Source organism: Ptiloglossa arizonensis, chromosome 6, assembly GCF_051014685.1.
Source record: "Ptiloglossa arizonensis isolate GNS036 chromosome 6, iyPtiAriz1_principal, whole genome shotgun sequence".
NCBI lineage: Eukaryota > Metazoa > Arthropoda > Insecta > Hymenoptera > Colletidae > Ptiloglossa > Ptiloglossa arizonensis.
The window spans coordinates 12,518,356-12,539,812 of NC_135053.1; the positions used below are offsets into that span (position 1 = coordinate 12,518,356).

General features: G+C 36.6%; 1 protein-coding gene across 3 annotated transcripts in view; it reads right to left on the bottom strand.

Annotated features, from left to right (window-relative positions):
• Positions 1-136: 136 nt before the first annotated feature.
• The window catches only part of Axed (BTB/POZ domain-containing protein axundead), a 36,622-nt gene continuing 15,301 nt past the window's right edge, over positions 137-21,457 (bottom strand). For 2 of the 3 annotated variants that reach the window (XM_076314491.1, XM_076314489.1), the window contains exons 2-6: positions 11,857-12,092; positions 10,195-10,367; positions 7,712-7,968; positions 6,137-6,531; positions 137-3,818 (exon numbers count right to left, since the gene is read on the bottom strand). In XM_076314491.1, the coding sequence (XP_076170606.1) occupies positions 3,603-3,818; positions 6,137-6,531; positions 7,712-7,968; positions 10,195-10,367; positions 11,857-12,092 (1,277 nt within the window). In that variant the 3' untranslated portion in view covers positions 137-3,602. Of the gene's footprint in view, positions 3,819-6,136; positions 6,532-7,711; positions 7,969-10,194; positions 10,368-11,856; positions 12,093-13,987; positions 14,627-21,457 lie in introns of those variants that run through there. The other variant, XM_076314490.1, reaches the window with a different exon arrangement.

The following is a 21,457-nucleotide window of genomic DNA, read 5'->3' on the forward strand; positions in this document are numbered from 1 at the left end:
TTGCCCAAATTTGTCGAGGAATGATTTTTATTCGCATCAGTAAATGGCGGCACAAGGACTATATTCTCATTCTAGGAGTTTTAAGACACTTTTTTACACAATTGAACAAATAACTGAAATACGTAAGACGCTAAGGATGGATCAATTCGTTCTATCGAATCACTATTTGTTTTTTTTTATAAATACTTTATTTGTAAATTACTTCACAAACAATGCTCTGATTAAAAAACATTTAATACATTCTGAATCTCTATTTTTCAGTGACGAGCGGAGACTGCGACGGCTTGAAAGTGCAGGGGTTTTTAAAATGGCTACAACTTCGTTGACTATGCAATGAGCATGCACTTATGTAGCGCAACCAAGTTTTCTTTAATCGAGTGTATAAGGGATACTAAACTTAATACTTATGTTATTCTGTGATCAAGTAATAGTGTACCATTAGTTTTTGCACATTTTATTGTATTATAATTTATTATTACATCTGCAAGCTTCATCTTCATTTTTCAGTAATTTTTTGTTTGTATAATTGATTATCACAAAATGCATGCAATGAATCAGCAAATCCGCGATACGTGTATTTTTATTTAATTCAAGTCTGATATAGAAACGCTACACGAAATAAATGTTTTACCATTAATTTTTAATTTCAATAGTCGATTAAGTTGGAACGATCGACCAATTTATATATAAATAATCATTAACGCGCAATAGACTCAGCGGCACTTACTAGAGTAACATTCGATTTCAAACGTAAATCGAGAGAAACGCCGCAATTAATAAAATTTAACCGATCAAATAGCAACACGAGATTAATGACTAACATAATGGTAACGATAGAACACGTCTACGCGGTCATCTATGACGTTAACTAGCACAAATCGCGAGTAGATACGAGAGTAATTAAACGTCACTTCGATTTTTCGATATTGTATCTGTTACATCGACGCGCAGTAAATTTACTAATGTAACTCAACGTAACAATAAACGAATAGATTCGATTCAATCTTATACGTGTTCTGGTTTATCGAACTATCGAAGATACGAAAAATTGGTTGGTTTCGAGAGAGAAATTCTACACTGAAATTGAACCGATCATTCCATACTGAAGATTTGAAGGTTACCTTTGTTATTTCAAACGAAACTATACAGGATAATTCTCAGAACTAAGTTGCAACGAAGCTAGTTTCTGAATTAACGGTAAGAAAGATTATAGTAGATGAATATTCGACGACTTAAGTATACTTCGAACAACGTAAGTTTTGACGATGAATTTTGACGCTTCAGACAGAGCCGAAACCATAGGGAACTTTTATCACCAAATATGATAAAATTTATATAAGTTATTATTTATGTACATTAGAAGTGACAGTGTTTTATTTTACAGTTCTACGATTTAAGCTTTGTTAAGAGAAAAGTGGGTGTCAAAAGTGTATACAGATCTTCAATATGTTGTTTGGATCCATTATACAACAGAACTATTGAATATACTCCTGATCAGTCACCGTTGACTAATAATAATCTAGTGCAGTCACGTGGGTTTTTTTAACTTTCTTCAGTCTTTCGTTGAACGAAGTATAAGAATTAAATAAGGTTATTTGTAAAGGTACTCGATGCGGAAGATTTCGACCGCTTGCAATCATTACAATTTTAAAAGGTTATGACGCTTAAATACGTTATAAGAGGAATTCTATAAAAAATATATCTTTTCATTTAAGAAATAGAAAATCACGAGACATTTGTCAGAAACTCTCACAGTATACAAACGGTTAACAAATATCAAATCAAGGATTGTCATTTTCACAGTGTTTGTCCTCGCGTCGAACTAATTCTTTTCAAACAATTTGTTTGTATCTTCGATGGTCTCTTAACAACGACAATTGCGTAAATCGAAAAAGTTACATATGTTCGGTCTTCTTCGACTCGCATTTTTTTTTATTTCCAGTTTTCGAATCGAACGCATAGTATTGAGTCGAACGTATCGTACGCGTCGTCTGCAAATCGATACTCTTTTTCAAAACGGTTTAACATTTTTTTTTTTGGTCATTCCTTTTGGAAAAAGATCGATTATTCGCGTGTACGTTCAAGTTACGATAAAAGCAAACATATCTCGAAAGAAATGACAATGAAAGTTGCACAAGGTTATTTAGGTCTTAGTTTAAATTAAAGCCTCGAAGTAGAAAAGCTCTATGATAGAGAAGTCTTCGTTGTTGAACGTCGCACAGTCACACGGACCAGCCATGGTTCCACGCTATAACTAATAATTTAAACGCTATATACTCTGAACAGCAATTATGAACACAACGAACATAGCGATTATACCGCATTAATGTATAACAGGATCTGTGCTAAATAGTGGAAACGAGGAGCTAAAAGTTTCGTACGGTTCGAACGTTCATTTCCGTGAAAAGTTGCCTCTCGTTAATTTCGAATTGTAACATCGAATTGATTCATACGGATACAGGCAAAAACTGTTCGTAGATGACGCCTCGATCCGTACGAAATCATCAGTCTTCGTTCGATACGTAGAATTCAAAATACTTTGAACGTTTCTCGGGGAACCGATACATAAAAATTGTTCAAAAATGAAAAAAGGCGGAAAAATTGAAAAAATTAAATTTTCTACGTTATCGTAGCGTTTGTTCTTCCAAACCGTACGAGTTTCGAAACACACTTTTCCCTAATCTCGTAAAATTTAACAAATACCCCCCTCCCCTCCCCGAACTCTTTCGATTCTGTAAAAAATTGTTCCGCTTGAAAAAGTTCGTGTACAAAACGTTTACTTTTAATTGAATTTCTTCTTTGGCTTTGTGGTACGTCGAAGTTGCGTCGTACGTTACGCGGCGATTGAAAGAATCGATAACAATGACAATAATCTATAGGAATACGATTGAAATGTTCGAGACGATTATTTCTCGACAGGGTACAAAACTTATCGGTACGTTCTTTCAAGGCCCGAGGCCTGGCGCGCATTGCGTTAAATAAATATCTCGGTAACAAAATTTATCGAACGACGAAGATACTCGTGAGTAGAAAAACCGCGCGAAAACGATGATTCGAAATTCCGCGCGAAACATTTCCAGCGATTCCGTAAAACCATTTCACCCCTGAGAAACATTGTTATTGTGGAAGAAGGAACGTCGTACGTGAAAGCTCTTGATCTTTCAAGAAAAATAAAAAAAAAAAAAAAAATAAAAAAGGACATCAAAAGGTGTACAATTGAACGTCTCAGCCTCTTGCAGCTCTTTTGTCGTGGAGCGTCGATTGTTCGCAAAAGTATCGGAAGTATCGAACGGAAGGAATCCTACGAGACGGGCTCTGGTGGATATCTCGGCGTTAACGTGTTAAACGTTATTATCTTTTTCTTGTTGTCTTGCGTTACTGTAGAGGGTGATCGAAGAAAAGTTGAACACTTTCACGAATTTATTCTATAATAAATTTTTGTAAGTGTTCGACCCTTTTTCAATCGTTCCGTGTAACATCGTGAGACGAGTGGTATCTGTTACGAGGGCGTTGCAAAGGCTTCTAGAAAATGGCGGGAAACGATCGTGTCTCGGGCAGCGAGATTCCACATCTCCTTTCTCGTGGCTCCTCTTCGTGTTCGTTCAATCGAAGACACAGGCAAGAACACGCACGAGACAATTGCCGATTCTCGCACAAGTCCTCTGTCCTTGACTCGCGCACTCCTTCCTCCTGTTTTTACGGTTATCTTGACGCTCCTGTTTACCGGACATCGCATAGCTTTGGTTCTCGTACGTCGTCGCTTCGATCCTCGGAGCGCTCGAAAGTTTAGACAGTGGGCCAGCGATCGAATTTCGAGGCTGCGAACAAAAACGTCAATTTTAGGGAAAATCTCGCGTTCCTTTGTTCTTTTGTTCACAAATCGTTGTTTACTTTACACGAGGATGTAAATTCGTCCGTATAAGATAGCGACAATAATACTTTGCTCCAAATATATACAATTAGTTACACGAGTCTATTTATGTTTATCGAACGTATTGGAAATATTAATATCGTATCGATCATGATTTACGAATGAAAGAAATAATATGCTTCTCGTGTTAGGAACATTATTCTTAAAAAATAGTTTGGTTTTTCAAGAGTTTCAAGTGACAAAAATATAAATATAACTTTATGGAAGATTGTATTCACAAATCGTTGTTAACTCTGTACGATCAAACGAGGATGTAAATTCATCCGTATAATATAGCGACAATAATACTTTGCTTCAAATATATACAATTAGTTACATGTGTCTATTTATGTTCATCGAACGTATTGGAAATATTTATATCGTATCGATCATGATTTAGAAATAACAGAAATAATATGCTTCTCGTGTTAGGAACATTATTCTTAAAAAATAGTTGGGTTTTTCAAGAGTTTCAAGTGACAAAAATATAAAGATAATTTTATGGAAGATTGTATTCACTGATTATACATTTGAATACAGAGATAATTACTATTAGTATGGATTTCGAAAGATGCTTGTTACATTGTTAGATAGTCCAGTCATGAATCAGTTCATTTGGTTGAACAGTTATTTGTACGATAGCATACGTCGTGATAACTGATATGGTTGTTATAAGTATTGAAACTAGACTCCTGTAAAGTCGCATTGTATTGATGTCTCATGATTTTTCGATATTTTCTGTCTTCGGTTACAATTAGTGAGAACTGTCTTAGTTGTATTTTGTAAGCAAGTATTTATTCAAAGCTGTTAAATATACGATAAATTAAATTTCGTGTATCGATTGTCATAAAATACGTATCCTTTGAACAAATGATTACCGACACTACTGTTCTTCTACGTCTGCTTGATCGCACTCTAGACTTGTTGTCTTCCAATGTATATTTATAGTTTTTATTCGTCACGTTGCACATTAGACTGTCGCAATTAAACGTTATTACAACAATAGAACTTACAGCTCGAAATTTTATTCGCGTAAAACGTTTACCAAGTTCGTTACAAAAAATATACGCATAGAAGATTCCTTTAATTCTCTTCTAAAAATGTTTAACCCGGTACCGTACGCGCACAGAGTCTTTCACACGTGATTTCAGTACACCACACGAAAGATAGTCGAAGACTAAAATAGAAATTCAATAAATGGATTCGGTAAAGGCGATATTTGAGCACATTGTTAACCCGATAAGCCAAAGAACAGATAAAAGAGCAGTGCCTGATAGTGATCACGGTCACTAGTTTCAGAAATGAGATCGTCTTAACCCTCGATAAGATGGGTGGAGTTCGCTTCAAGTCCGAAACGATTGAAAATATACATTTCTCTTCTCCGAATGCAAAATTATTGCAACGAACTCGATACAAAAAGAAATAATCGAAGAATCGGTGTTGCTACGAATCGCTAAAATAATTCTAATCAATATCGATTGAAATATACTACGAATCAAAATACGTAAGTGAGATGATTGATTTCTAACCTTCGATTATCCATAATGTTAGTTTAATAGCGTTACGGAGAAAGAAAATATAGTAATTGCTGCCAGTTCGTTCGAAAGCTGGATAAGCCTTTCACTAAGAGTGAGCGAGACAGAGCAACGACGAGCGAGCCTCGCATTACGTGCACTCGATAATTTTCATATTTTTCGTTGTATCTTCACAAAATTAACATCGATAGATCCATCGATATTCCCCCAATAAAAATACATCGAATAAAAGCATTCATTGAAAGAATCTCGTTAACCCTTTGCACTCGAAGTTTTTCTGCTACCAGAAATTAGCACTTCGATGACATCCTTCGAATTATGTAATTGATTTAAAACGGAACATTTTCATTTCAACGTTTCGTATACATATGTTTACATCTTAAAAGAAAGGAGTAATTGAATTTTAATTTCAATTTAAAACCACGATGGTTTTCCGAATTGGAGAAAGTACACCGAATTAAGTGGCGATCGAGGATCGCCTTTCGAGTGGAAAGAGTTAATACTGTCACGAAGATGTAACGAAAAATATAAAAAGATACAAAAATTTATATCATTATTGTTGGATGAAATTCTTTTCGATCGAATAAAAATACATTTTGATACGAATGTAGTGGATTGAATTTTTCGTTTTAATTTATGGAATTTGACTAATTTTCGAATTGGTTCAAACCACAGTCGCGAATTCACGTACCTCCTCTCCGTCGCGATTTTGTGTGTGGCCGAGGATTATGGCAACGATGTAAGCGGACTCCTCGCTGGAAAGGATCCCACTCGCCATAGGTCCCTCGATAAACTCTTTATCCGTCATAAGGGGGTACCTTACGCTGTACCAAACATCGTCGGAGAGCTTGGACCTCTTGTTGCTGGCCGATGGCTCGACACCGTGTCTTTTGCATTCGGATGCACTCCACCTGTCCAACGCGTAGAACAGAACGGACTCGTTGGTCAACTTGAGGGTGTCGCGACACGCAAGTTCCTCAACTTCCGCGGCGCTCAGCTCCTCGAAATGTTCTTGCTTAAAGACGACTTCTGGCTCCAGGTCGATGGTGTTCAGACAGTTGAAGTACAGTCGCGTGCAGACATCGGCTAAGATTTTAGGAAAGTTTTAACGATTCGTTTTGATACACAGGGAAATGGACCAGTGCTCGGTACAGTGATTGGTGATTAGTTTACTATTTGTGGGTATTTGTAGCAATTAGGGCACTATTCGCTCAAGAAGTTACACTTGGTAGCTGAAACGAGCAACGAAGAGAGCAAACGTCAATGTTGGGAGTAGGTGGTGTGGACAGGGACTCCCCTTACCTGTGTCGTCTGGTGTGTCATTGAGTGAAACACCCAGAATACTTATTTTGGATCGATAACGAGATTTTTGGTAACGAGATCCGGTGTTCGAGAACTCCTCGAGCGAGAACGACGAGCCGAATTTTGCGAGTTCTTTGCGTCCGATTTTGACAAGTTACTTTATTTGAAGATAGTTTAATTACTTTACGAATCTAGGATAACGATAAGAAAAATAGTTCTCGTATTTTCGTGAATCGATTGAATAAAATTAAACGAGATTCGTGATAAAATTAAAGAGGTTTAGGAATAAAATTTCAACACAAATTGCAAGACGAGGGATCGAAGTGGCGTTTGTTTCACAGTTGCGACAATTGTACAGCACGGAGCTCGGACACATAGTACCGAAGAATACCGCGAGGTGTCACTGGCTCCGTTGTCAGTGACGTCTGTATACTCTGCTTGGTGTCTGTGAGACAGAATTAAAGGTTCTGTCGAACAGAACCTACATTACTCCTCTATTCAAATTTACAAGTTGCGTTTCAATGCGTGCGTAATTTCAACGAGAGAAACTCTTCCCCGATAAAAATACAAAAATTTTAATATTCCCTTTTAATATCTTCGAACCGAGTTTCCTTAAACACATGCTATTCTAGACTTTCTTCCAAAGAGGCAAGTAGTTTACACGAATCTACTTCTCTAGGGCAACTGATAAATTCTCGATTCAATTCGAACTTCCTTATCAGCACAATCAACATCTTCGATCGAGTTCCAACTACCGTAATTTGAAAAATTACATCGTCTCTCGAAACCCAATTTTGTGTTCGAACTTGCGCGGTGGCCAGAACTCGATTCTTTCGTAAAGTGCTTCATTGATTTTTCATACGTTCTCTTTCTCTCTGACGATTCTCAAACATTTTCAGCCGTTTCGTACAATCGTGGAGTTTGATATAAAATCGGAACGAGACACAGTAAGGATAATAGATACCTATTTCACTAGCGTCGTCACCAGGGGTTGGCGGTGCTGTGGGCGAATTGGACGATTTCGATAGGCCGGAAGTCGCGCGATTCGCGTAGAGGCTGAGTCCTTGGTAGATCTCGAGCACGGTGCTCGAGTCCAGGTTCTTTTCCAGGTACTCGACAGCAAGGCGGGCTAGATCGGAGCACAGGTACTGATGAGTCGCGTCGAGGGTGGCTCTAGCCGTCGACACAGATTGGAACTGAATCGGCTCGTCGAGATGATATCTGCGCAGAAAACGGGGTGCTTCGAGTTGACGCGGGAGCAGACAGTTGCCTAACGAATTGTGTCGTTGAGGATGGATTTTTAACCGCACTTTCCACGGCGAAATGTTTCTTTCTCTTCCAAGTGACTTTTCCACAGTTACGAAATCGCGAGAGCAACGTTTACGTTTCAACGCGTCGCGATCGATTCTATCGCTCGTCCTGACTAACTTTCGAATTCGCGACTTTTAAGAGAAACTCTTTCGGGCTTTGCATCTGTGGCATCTCCTCTTCGCGGATTTAGATCCAGATAATTTTCGTTTGCAGGAAATTATCAACGGGAACGTAATGAGAAAAATGATCCAGAAATACGCGATCGTTCCCAATACCGCGAGTACTTGGAAAGACATCATCGTCACGATGTTAGTTTCTCTTAGAAAATTTTCAACGGCGATCGATTGATTCTGCGAATAAAAAAATTAGTTTGCGAGCGTCTGGTGCCGCGAGTGACCCGTGAAATTATTGGTTTCGTTTAACGCGAAAGTCGTACGAGAAATTTTTTATCACGAATTGTGTCGATAAAATAGTCGGATATCGGAAGATGGTTTTCGTCGAGAAATCGCGACGTCTTGTTCGTAATGTTTCGATAGATATTTTTGAATCTTACTGTACTACGGATCTGTGTTAGTCCATTTATCGTTTAAGTATACCCCTTCGAGGTCCTGCTTTTAAAACGGGAGTACAGCTGGTCACTTTTGCGACGTTAGGTTCGATTCCTATGGTTGACCTTCGTCTACCCTTCTATTGTTCCTGTAACTGTCTTGGAGGGATTGAGATTGATAATTCAAGCTTTTCATCTTATTTCGAAACTATCGAACGATCGTATTACACGCGGGCGAATATTTACTATTTGTAATCGATAAATAATAGCAATTATACCTGTTCGTTTGATGTATTTTAAAGGGGAGCCGATAAATGTATAAAATGCCGTAAGATAATTATTCTGCGCGCGAACTAACAAGTAATCACTCATAACTGATAAATATCGATAAATGGTAATTATAGCCGTTTGCTCTATTGTGAAACGTAACCAGTGACAGTTTGTTTTAATTTTGTGTCGAGTTAGAATCTCCATTATTTGAACGCTCTGTCGTTCGAAGTTCTATTATCCGAACAGAGCATTGGTATCGAAAGTTTTCCTTTTTTAATCGAAGAATTAAAATCGAAACTAGTCCCGATTGTTTAAAATAAAACTTTAGCGCGAGACCACGGATAACAATGTCGTCGAAGCGATCAGGGTAAAGTTAAGGAGAATAAATATAATTGATTAAAAACGTAATTTAAAAACGTACGATTGTTTCTTTATATTATTTTATCGTTTTTGTTATTTATATTTACGTTATTCTCCTTGAAATACAAAATGCTCAATATCACAAACAATTAAGTGGTCTACTATTTAAAAAATGATCTTATCCGAACCGTCGAGTCTTTGTGCTACATAACTCAACGACGATGGTTCTACTGTAATATTTTTATCAGTGTACCATTTATCGTCGTTGTTTCCTATCTGTACAGACCAAATAACTGGAGTACTCATACAACACGAACAGGTGTGACAGATAAAATTTCTTCGTGTACTTTAAACACACGATTCAAAACTGTTTCTGTGTACAACCCCGCTCAAAAGTCATAGGTTACCTGTATCAGAATGTCACGAAAACCTATGAAACTAATGGAAATCGTCAATCTTTTCTTACATTCTACAATATTAATTACGCGTAGAATCAAAAATATGTACAATATTTCGCACACATAAAATCGTCGATAATAATTAAATCTTTCTCTCATCTATCTTCCATAAAAACCGTTTCAATTAACCTTTAACGATTTTTACAACTTCTCGATTCGTTGCTCTCGTAAAATGTCCCAAAACTCTGGACAATTGAATACGTTTATCATTATTTAAAATATTGGGACGATCAAATATTTCTTTTCGCATTTAATAACGAACACGTATCCGTGAATATACCCAAGAATAATGGGAAAGAATTTGAGTAATTCGCAACGTGTAATAAAAATTTGTCAAAACAGTCAAGTGTCCTATGAGTTTTGCGCGGAGGTGTAGAATATGTGAAAATCGATGAATGAATTGTCTCGCCTGAACGTTCGATCCTGCGATCCGACGAACACGTGGCTGGGTGACACCGATGGTGTAAGCTCTGTAGGCAGTTTTCGTACAAGGCAATTTACCTCAACAGATAATCAAAAGCACGTTTTTCTACGTGTTGCAGCTGAAGCACAGGCGGAGGATGGCCCGGTGCTGGTGCAAGCGGACCGACGAGCATCGCGCGCAACCACTCTGATTTCCCGGCAAGATCTTCCCTTTCTACGCAGTACCTCCATGTGTCACCAGGGAGACCGACCTATGTATGTGTACATACATCCACAATTAAAGAGGGAAGAACACATTCAACCATACTTCTAAAATAAAAAGAAATGAAAGGTAGAAACGTTAGAAATCGGTAGAAACGTTTCGTATTAACGATTGTGTCTTTATATTATTGTTTCTTTTTATAATATTACTTCAACCACGTTATTGTCAGTGTTTATAATACTAGCTCGGATACAAGATAATGGATAGTAGAATACAGGATATCGAAATGGTATTCAATTGCTCGTGCGATTGACCAAACTTCAAAATCAGCTTTCTCGAGACCGAAACTAAATATCGATTCTTTTATTTTTATTTTATTTTTATTTTTATTTTCTTGTATTATATCATATATTGATCGTGTATGTATCTACAGTCAAAGAAATGTTTTTTTTATTTATGTTTGCAGTTTTCGAAAACGGAAAAAATAATTTCTATAGAAATTTCGGGTCGCTAAAAATTTGAACCACCCATCGGTCTTTCGAATAAACGAACATAAATCAAATTTTTTACCGAGAATTGTATCTATATACCAAGCGAACATGGTTTGTTTGAATAGTAGTGGAGAGATAGTATCGAGACTTCGTGTCATTGCTCGTGTCAAGATTCTTTGAACGTCCAACAATTACGCTAATAGTGATGAAAATATTTAAAACGATTGTTGTAACATTATAGTTATGAGTCTGATTACAATTGATATCTTGGATCTAAACAGATTCGACAAGAGCTTGGAAAACATTCGGTAATAGATAAACTATTATTCAATACCTACGTTGTTGTCATAACACGTGTTAGGTGGATCGATTAAAAGTTGCTTTTAACAAGTGCACAAAGTTTTCGAAAATTTTTCCATTATTTTACACACACGATTCAATATTGGGAAAATAATCGATCCAACATTTATCGAAGACGATCATTTTGCATCTCGACACGATACACATTTTCCGAAAATTTCTCTTTTTTCAAATTCCATATCGAATTTCTCTCTTTTTGATTAAAATATCATTAAAATGAAGAAAAAAATATATATATTATTCCCCAATAAAATTCGGTGTATTGCAACATCAGATTCAGACCAAATTGACAAATACTTGCAATATTGCAATACTTCTCTAATCACCTTCTCGAGTGACTGAATGCCGATCAAAACGCACCGAAATATAGGGTGTCCTAATTACCTTGATTGCCTCGAATATTTCCATTGTATTTTAAGAAGCGTCGGAGGAAAAAATGTTCATGTATTACACGTTAATAAAAGTACACGATGTCGCGTGCCAAAAAAAAAAAAGTCTAAAAATGTCAAAAACCATGATCCATCGAAAACTTGATGAAAAGTTTACGAAATAACGATTTCTAGCGTCGACGTTTTCCTTTATTGTGAGAAAGAACGAAGATACTTGCTATAATCGGGCTATAAACGGGCGTTCGAAATAATGAAATGAATTTTGAGCGAACACGTTGGTTCTTTTTGATCATCATACCTCGAGCACCACCATGTTGGAGGAAGCAGAGTCCGCGGCACGCAGGGAGGTTTCCTCGTTCGCGATCAGGGGTACTTGAGACATGTCGTTCGGTGAATTTTTGAATATTACAATTTCTTTGGAAGGATGCCGCTCGATTACCGGAAGGATTACGGCCCTGGAGTAAATTCGGTTTCGTACACGTACCTTCTGCCGCGACGTTTCAGATTCGGTGCGGACGCATCGTGAGCTGTCGCCTGCAACAAAACGCGAGAGAAAATTCATACTTCTGGATTCAATGCAACATTGGACGAATTTTTAATCTTTTTTCAATTTCGAAACAATTTAAACGTAAGATACATCCTTTCCGAGTTTCGATCCGTGAACGTGTTCGCTACTGGAGAAAATATTGTGTAATATTTGTCAAATACTGTACGTACATATTTTTTTATTGTACAATATATTTATATTAGTGATTATTAGCGACCTGAGTCAGTTTTATTGTTTCGTATATTTTCTCAATTGATCAGCAGCTCGACTTAGTTACGTCGTTTCGTATATTTTTATTTTCAGAAGAACGAGTTACTATTGTTCTAGTCTAGACGCTTCGGATATTCTCAATTAGACAAGGGTGTTGGACGATATTTTTCAAATGCTCTGAATATTTTTCAGTCTTTCTCAAAGTTTGGTACACGGTCTAATGTGCCGAAAATTCTTCAGAAACAACATTTATCGAACGTTTCTTCGATTTCGTAAAACTGTTGTGTGATTTGTGTCACGACAATATTTATCGGAGAGGGGGTAACGCTTCGCGGATTTTTCATTATATCTTCAATGAATCATATCTTCAAACGAAATTGAGGAATACATAACACAAGAGGCAAAAATCATTGAGTAAGATTTATACTTTTATACGTTTTATCGGGAAGCTCGATGGTGTTCTGTTTTACAAACACCAGAAGAACTGCAGTATCAAAAGCATACAAAGGTTTGGTAGTATTTGCAGCAGATAGTATTTTGCTTTGGATATTGATTTTCTTTGATTAAAACTTTGATAATCGATGAAAGCTATCTACTGCAATGTTTATCCGTGTTCCTCGTCAATTAATTGCTCTTTATTTGTGGACGAAATATTAAAAAAAATTCGAAACCTAAAGAGAATTATTTTGAGTAAGATTATGAGCTTTTTTTTAAAGAAATTAACGTTTCTTTCGAATTTCAAGTTTCAAGTAAAATGGTTGAGTAAATTCGGTGAAAGTAAAGGCTGATATATATTGTTTTTCCATTATTATCCTTGACGAATTGCCCGAGAATATTATTTTGGGTCAGGATGAGTTGTCGGACAAGAAAGAAAAATAGTAGAAAACGAATGCATAAACCAGTAATATCTACGTCTCATATTTTTGTCGAATGAAATTGGTACGACTAAGATCGAGGAAACGAGCAGACGAAATTAGTGTCTCGTGATAAATAAATTTTTAAAGCAATTGTAATGCTGATTATTGGCCACAATAATCTGTAACATTATCTCGTTAATTGTAACAATAATTAATCATTTTTGAAACGCACATAGTATTCGTAAAGTATTATTTATTTCTTTACCAAAACTTTACATATTTTTAAATATAAATCTTTTATCATAATATTTTTCTTGCTTTTTCGAAGCAAAAAAATTCATTTATTTATCGAAGAGAGTAAAAGTTTATAAATATATTCGACCAGTTTTAGTCATCTTCGGGCAAATTAATTTTGAATAACAGTATAACAAATCAATTTTACAAGTTGAAAAGCTTTTAAATAAAGATTCGTTCTTTCGAGAGAAAATTACACATTAGGATATTTATACTCTACAAAATCTTTACTTACACACGATTATATTGTTATCAACAATTAACCTATACGAAACAGGTCGAAAACGTTTATAATGTATCGTTCTTATCGATGATTAAACGAATCTGCTCGTTGGGCTACGGATATGTAATTTATTTTAATAAATGTTTTATCTATTGATCGCGGTTTAGGTGTTCCGCTTTAGTGCGCAACGATTGAAACCGTTGCTTAGGAACAATCGCTGGCGCCACTTTATTAATCTAACGAAGTTGATGATAAAAGCACTGAAAACTTTACCGACAAAAATATACATATATCTTACCATCGTTGTAAGCAATTGTCATTTTAACAACGCGCGTCGCAATCGGTGACACTTCCGTCAAATTTGTTATTCGAACGCGAAAATATTGAAAATTAAAAGACACTTGCATCGAACACTCCTCTACCGAACACGCATTCCCTAATTTCCAAATTCTGTAAATACTCGAACGTCCAAAATAAATACTTCTCGCGACGACAACGCTTCTCACTCGAAAGATTTCTCAATTTTCTGTCAGCGCACTTTCAACGATTCCACGTTGACGAAAATATTTCATACGTATGCGTTTACATCGGGGAAAAAAAAAATAAATAAAACTTTTATTTCACGAGTGTGAAGTCTCTCGAGGAAACGAAACGAAATAGAAAAAATAAATCTCTGACGCGCGTTAATTTCTTTTTAAAGTTGTGTTACGCGTAACGATTCAAATAATGCGCGCTTTGTATTCTCGAGTTACACCGATGGACTCGACTCGTTTTGCAATTGTATTTTTTTCGGAAAAAGAGTCCTTCCTCCGTGAAATTGTTTCTCGCCGCTTTCCTCGCTCAAGAACGTTTCGATGTTCAATTCACTGTTCGTCACCATTGACAAACATCGCTTCGCTCGAGATCAACAAGTCGACTCGTTTGAAACGGAGCAGAACGCAACAACCCTTCCCGAGCGAGCAACCTCGCACGACTGACAGATCGATCGGACTCGTGCGACTGCGTTGTGTATGAGTCAGGCCCCGTGGGATACGTTTCATGTAAACGTATGCGCTCACGTTTTATCGACTGCGGTGACAATTGTTGATAAACAACGGTTAAAGGTCCCGTGCATGTTCCGTGGAATGTCTATGGCCCACGAGAAAGGACCTTATCGATACCTCGAATACTCGAGCACTTCGGGACAACAGAATAGAAAGGGGATAGAGTTTGTTTTGTTTCCTGTTTGTGGCCAATTCGAGGAATGCGTTTCGTTCAGCTCGAACTCGAAGCAACGATGATTAGATTTTAGACGAATGTATTATATTTCTTTTGCAATGACATCAAACGAATTACCCCTGACCCGTTGAAGAATTGGTATTTTTATTATTATTATTATAAGCTTAGTATTATGGTGGCTAGATTCTAGGCAACTGCGTTGGTTATTATTAACAACGACTGGTACTGTTTGGTAGATTTTGTCGTATAGAGAAGTTCGTTTTAGAAACGAAGTAAATTGACAGATTTCATTCTTACCAGTTGCAGAAGAATATTACTAAACATGTTTCCAAACAATGGGCTATTATTACAGGTTACTTTAAAATTTATTATTCCCGAACGATACAAACCAGGTTTTTTTTCTATTTTTGGAAAACGTAAAGATTTCGAAGGATTAGGTAATAAGAGTGAATTTCTTTAAAAGTGAAGTCTACTTCGAGCTACTTCGAGAATCCTCGGCGAAGCCTAATTTTGGTTATACACGGCTAATTAACTGAGCAAACGAAGACAACAATTTTTTAAAATTATTTCAAATGTATTTTTTTTTTGTAAATACTAATTCGAGACGAAAAGGTTTATGTACTGGACATTTACTGAACAATATATTCCATCGAATGTACAGTATTTTCATCGTTCCTAATATTTAATTAATTTTCAGAAATTGGAGACTGTATTTCGACGATTCGACGAAAATTTGTACGCAAGCGAAGCTCAATTAAATTTTAAATTTAAATTAATTCGAAAACCCCGCTCCCTTTTTCTTCATCGATTCTGATTAGTCGGACCCCGTTTCTCAGTATTGAGATTAATTCTCGAGATAATCGAATGTAAATTCACGGAGGTGTGTAACAACTCGCGAGAAAGCATCGTGGAATGCCTTTTATCGATACTTCGAAGCACTGGAAACTGCTGCAAGTAGCAGTCTGTTGGCGCTCTGATAAACCGTCTGCTCGAATTTCAAACAAAAAACGTTACAACAATATTTGGCATTCCGCGTGAATACAGGACGCAAGCATGCATCCGGTCGCAAGGAGGCATTTAAGTCTCGATGGATCCATTTTTATTGTCAAAAGTATTTTCAATTCGTTTCGTTTTACTGGGCGCGTATCGCGCCGTTAGCAAAGCAGCAATTAATACAAGTTTCGTTAACGTCTGTTCGAAGTTCAAACGAGAAACGTTGCAACAATATTTGGCATTCCGTGCGAATACGCGAACATCCGGTTGCAGAGAAGCGTATATAACTCTCGATAAATAGTTTACACCGTTAAAAGTATTTTCAATCTGTTTCGTTTCGCAAAATCAACGAGGTGTTGGACCGATCTTCCGAGAATGACGGTTGGATAAATTTCGTTGGTATTTTTACCTCGAATTCGCAGCTTGGCGTTTCCTTTTTTTTCGAATAAAATTTTCGAAAATTTTAAAAACGTCGAGAAATGACACTTCATCGTTTGGTCGGTGGATTTCGGTCTCGTTTTCGAAAATCGGTACGCGTTTCCTTTCGTTTGTTTATCTATCGCCGATCGATCTAGTTTCGAACTATGATCGACGGGAATCGTTAAACGGGAATCGTTGAACGACGTGCAAAGTCGTTTCGTATTTCGAACGAATACACGACAAGTGTTAATCGAATGGAATTGCCGGGAAGTGCGCGAATAAGTCCATTTCAGAAGCCGCAGTCAAGGTTGCATCTAGCCATCTATGCCGGTGGAATAAAAAAATAGGTGGATAGTCCGTGAAACGAGAGACACAAGGCGTACGGATTTTCTGTGCACGGTTACAAAGGTGCAGTCAAAGCCGTGAAACGTTTACGCGCCGTAGCGACAATTTGTATGCAATTAATATCTCGAACGTTTGAAAACGAGTGCAGCATCACGGAACGCGCGGGCCGATTCGTTAGGGATTCTTATTGCGTCCGTACGATCGTGAAATCTTTCGTTGCTTGTGAATCACGCGTTCGCTAAAATTAGAGTCACCAGAGGCAATGAACTAGAGTGCCAGTTGCCACTGGGGTCAAATAATTTTAGCAAAAATTTCTCCGGTACACGAAAATATCAATCGCACGGGAACGAAATTCAACCTTGAACATCCGACGAATATCAACGATCTTTCGAGTTGTCCGTTACATCTAATTTTAGATGCAATTTTCGAGCATTCCCATTGGCGCTGAGACGTGTAAATAAAGAACTTTACGACGTATGGAATTTTTTACGAGCACGAACCCTTGTAATGTCATTAGAAAAGCGTCCTTCTCTAACTGAAAAGAAATTCCAGAGATTCAACGTGGAGAAACGTCAGTTGTTACATTTGAAAGAACTTTCATGAGTCCGTTTCGTATAAATCTCGTGACATTTATCGAAAACTTAATGGATTTGTTTGTTTTGGAGAAAATGCTACTCACGATCAACATTTTATTCGATATCGAATAGAGATATATGTAAAATGTTCGATTTACAAGAGTAATTATTGTATTTCTGTTCATGAATTGTATTTCAGAGTCTACGAAATTAATAATTTAATGGACGATATTACGAGTACATTAACCGATAATACGAATTCTTAATGCACAGCTTTCTACCATAAACTGTTACTGCACGTGACTTTAATATAACAGTGACTATTCATTTTGGTTGAAACGCGCATTACATAATACGGCATATATATGCTCGTAAAAGTGGCAAAAAAGTGCACGAGGTCGGTTTAGTAACTAAAATTTCGTACAATAACAGCATCGACGTTAATACGATCCGACTGTACACGTGTAATTAAGTTAAACGAGCTCTCGTGCGGCCTTTTAATTCAATTAATTAATTCTTTCGTTTCAGACGAGCCCTCAGTTTTGTAGAGGACGTTGGGTGTAACGGAAAAGAGGTTGAAAATAATAGCAATTGATACGGTTGTTTCTTATCGACGAGACGTTCCAGATTGTTATATATTTTTTCAAGCGTAGAAAAAGTGCAACAATAACAATTAACAGTAGTAATTTTTTATCGCGCTTTTCTTTTAAATCGTGAGAAATCGTGAAACATAATACAAAAGAAAATGATTACTTTATCGAACGATAAATGTTGAAAATTACAATTAACAATAACCAAGTGTTAAGGTGACATTTCAAACCGACGAAAGAATTTATTTTAAAAAACACCATGAACCAGATAATCGAGGTTTAACTGTATCGTAAGTGAATGTACGTGTAATATAAGTATCTTCAAAAATTTTTCTTAGAAGATCTCATTTATTGATACATTTGTATAATATATTCGATTACAAAGACTGTGAAATCTATGGCCAGTGACATACGAAAATAATTATTAATCATTTAAACGAATAAAATATTAATCATCTCGTCTGAACGCGTGATTCATTAATAATTTCAAAATAAATTTCGAAGTCGTGTGAATCCATTTTTAAATTTTTACTCAAGCACGCCCATTGATGTCTCACGGTTGGATTTCTTTCATCTATATATGTATGCAGTGAGTGTAAACATTGCAATTCCAGTGCAGATTGCGAGTAATAATGTGCGTAGCTTTATCTTCTCAAGGCATGATTCATTTTTTCGTCGATCATATCACCTTCTGCATCTATCGATTCTCATACTTTATTGATGTTGACGTGTCGATGGTAATTGTCTGCAATATTATGCGAGCACGTATTACACGATAGCAATCGTCTCAGCCCATTGCAGACGTAACAAAAGAGAGAACGCAACTTGATTTTAAACCATACCGAGTAGTAACTTTAACAATAAATTAAAACAGTCGATTGTTGTTATTCTTTTTATGGTAAACATCAGATATTAATTTAAAAAAAAAAATTCTTTTCATTTTATTCGATTAAGAATATAATACAGTACACCACGAACAAAACACTAGTTACCTCGAAGGTGTTACAATATTATAAAATTGAAAATAGAAGAACGTCTCAAGATTTCACTAAAACGGTTAAAAAATCCAAAAACAGAAATCGCAGATAGTTTGTTCGTTTTTCAATTGCTGTTTACACGTTTGCGCAGCCCATCGGTTAGTTTCAGTTAGTTCTGAAGGTATTGAAATAGTAGAAAATTTAAAAATAGCACAACGCGTCGAGATTTTGGGCAATGTATCGGTACCGTGGTAACGGAAACAAAGTGTGGGAGGCTCTCTAAGCTCCGAAAACTCCGAAATCTGTTGACGTTGGACCACGGTGAAACGAATATTTTCGAACACTTGCTACCTCGAAGAAATTGTTGTTGCTTTGGTAGCCTCGGTCTTATCGCGAATCAACGACGCGATGTGAAACACGTGAAGCTGGAACGGGCATGTAAATTCGTTTTCGAGTCGAACGACAAAAAGACGTGCACCGTAAATGAAACCGTGAGTTTCTTACATGAAATGTATTTCGACATTTTTCATCGTAGGCGTATGCAACGAACGTGGCCTCGACGTCTCTGGTCGTATGGTATAATATATTGTCTCTCGTTATTGCGTGCCTTATGTTCTCGTCAACCGGCCGATCACCGCACACAGCAAAAAGTTGTGCGTGAATTTGTATAATAAAAACGGACCCGTTTCGACACAACGGAACAGAACGGAACGAAAGAGAAATGCAAAGAGGTAAACGGAACAACGAATCCCACGAATAACGTACAAACGAGGGAAAATTGTCATTCGGAGTGCGTGGTATCGACAATGACATAAAACATGAATTACAAATAGTAAACGTCGGAGATTAGAAACTGTTTTCATGATAAATCTTACCGTGTGTTTGTTATCACTGTGTCGACTACCGAGGATATACTGTCGGGAAGCCATTGCTCCGTATGTTTATTTAACGTACGGTTAATTATTTTAATAGATTTCAATGCTTGTTCTAGCGTAAACGCGTGTCAGTTTGCATTTGAATGAGATCGCCGTGAACATTGGTATATTCTTGTAACGAAACATCGAAGTTTTGTCAATTGACGTGCAAACGAACTTGTATTTTTTGCAGTACTTGATATTATCTAGAAAGTTTCGCAACTATTATGAATCAAAACATTTATCTCGATAAATTGTGAATATTACAATGAATATTCACAATTCATTTTATTCGTTCGGAAAGTTTGGGACTTAAAATATGAAATGTGATTTGCACGCTATTTACTTGGATTTTTTTTTATGTATTTATTTTCTCTTTTTTTTTAATATTTCATCGAGGATAACGATATATGAAGTTTCGCATTAATCTGTCCGCCCTTACGTTCTTCGTGAAAGAACGAAGTTATGATTCACGATTACGGATAACAGTATACAACTGAATATGAAAATTATTTAAAGAGCGTAATTACACCTATGAGATATGTATGTATATCGACAAGTTTGCGTGGACAATTTGCAACGACGAACGTTGAATGCAACGATCAGCAGTTGAAGTAATAGTCTATTTACTTATGTAACATCTTCGATATCGTTCTCGAATTCATCGTAACAAGAAACAGAGGAATGTAAATAGAACTAACTTTTGTGGCTTAACAAAATTTAAGCGATATAAAGTATAAAATTTGTGCATACAATTATGAAGTTTCATATTTAGATCAGTTATCTCTTATTTTGGGTACAGATAAGATATAAAGCAAATAGTTAAAAAAAGTGGATAATATTTTGTATATTTTTAGCTATACTTTTCTAAATAAATAACTAACGCTAATGTAGCTTCGGTTTGCTCCGAATTAAGAACAGTATACAATAATGCTATTCGAATTTTTATTATCTTTATTTGGTAGAGGATTATATACCGGGCTGGGTACAAAATATAAATCTGATGCGGGAAGTCTTTGATGTACGTAATTTTTGAAAGACGAGAGCATCTCGAGTTTACTACCCTTCGTTTGATCAATCGAATCGAAACCAGTCGAAAGCCTTCCGTTTAATTCATCCTCGCCCGTATATAATCGCACTCAAGCAATGTTAACGTCACTTTCATTTCGTGTCTATCGTAATCCGTAACCCACATAATAATCCTCAATTGACAACAAACAACAATGTTAACGTTGTTCTCAATCTGTTTAATACTGAACGTATCTTTTACTCTTTTAATACGAAAAAAGTTGTAATATACTTTATTGTATTTAATTTTCAAATTGACACGATACAGTTTCGATAATTTATTGCACAATTGCTACGCAAAGGGGTTACGTGGGTCTTTGGTTTTTCGAACGCTATTTACGAAATTAATAGCCGACCGATATTTTCAGGAATCAATGTTCGTCGTTGAGTAGCTATACGAGATAATAAAATTCGTGGTCCTTCGTTAGTTTTTTGTTCTTTGAACGTGTCGGTGCGATAAAAAATAGAGCTCCGTAGTACAATCTTGACGTGTCTGGTAGGTTTCGGGATCGCGTTTTTATCCGCGTTAATTCGTCACGCTCTAGTAGATTGGACAGTAAAAGCATAACGCAATGACAGAATACCGCTGAAAGCGAAAAATGCGCGCAAGAAACGAAGAAAAGGATGAACGAAAAAACAGCGAGTCGAAATAGGAGCGTGCGAGTATA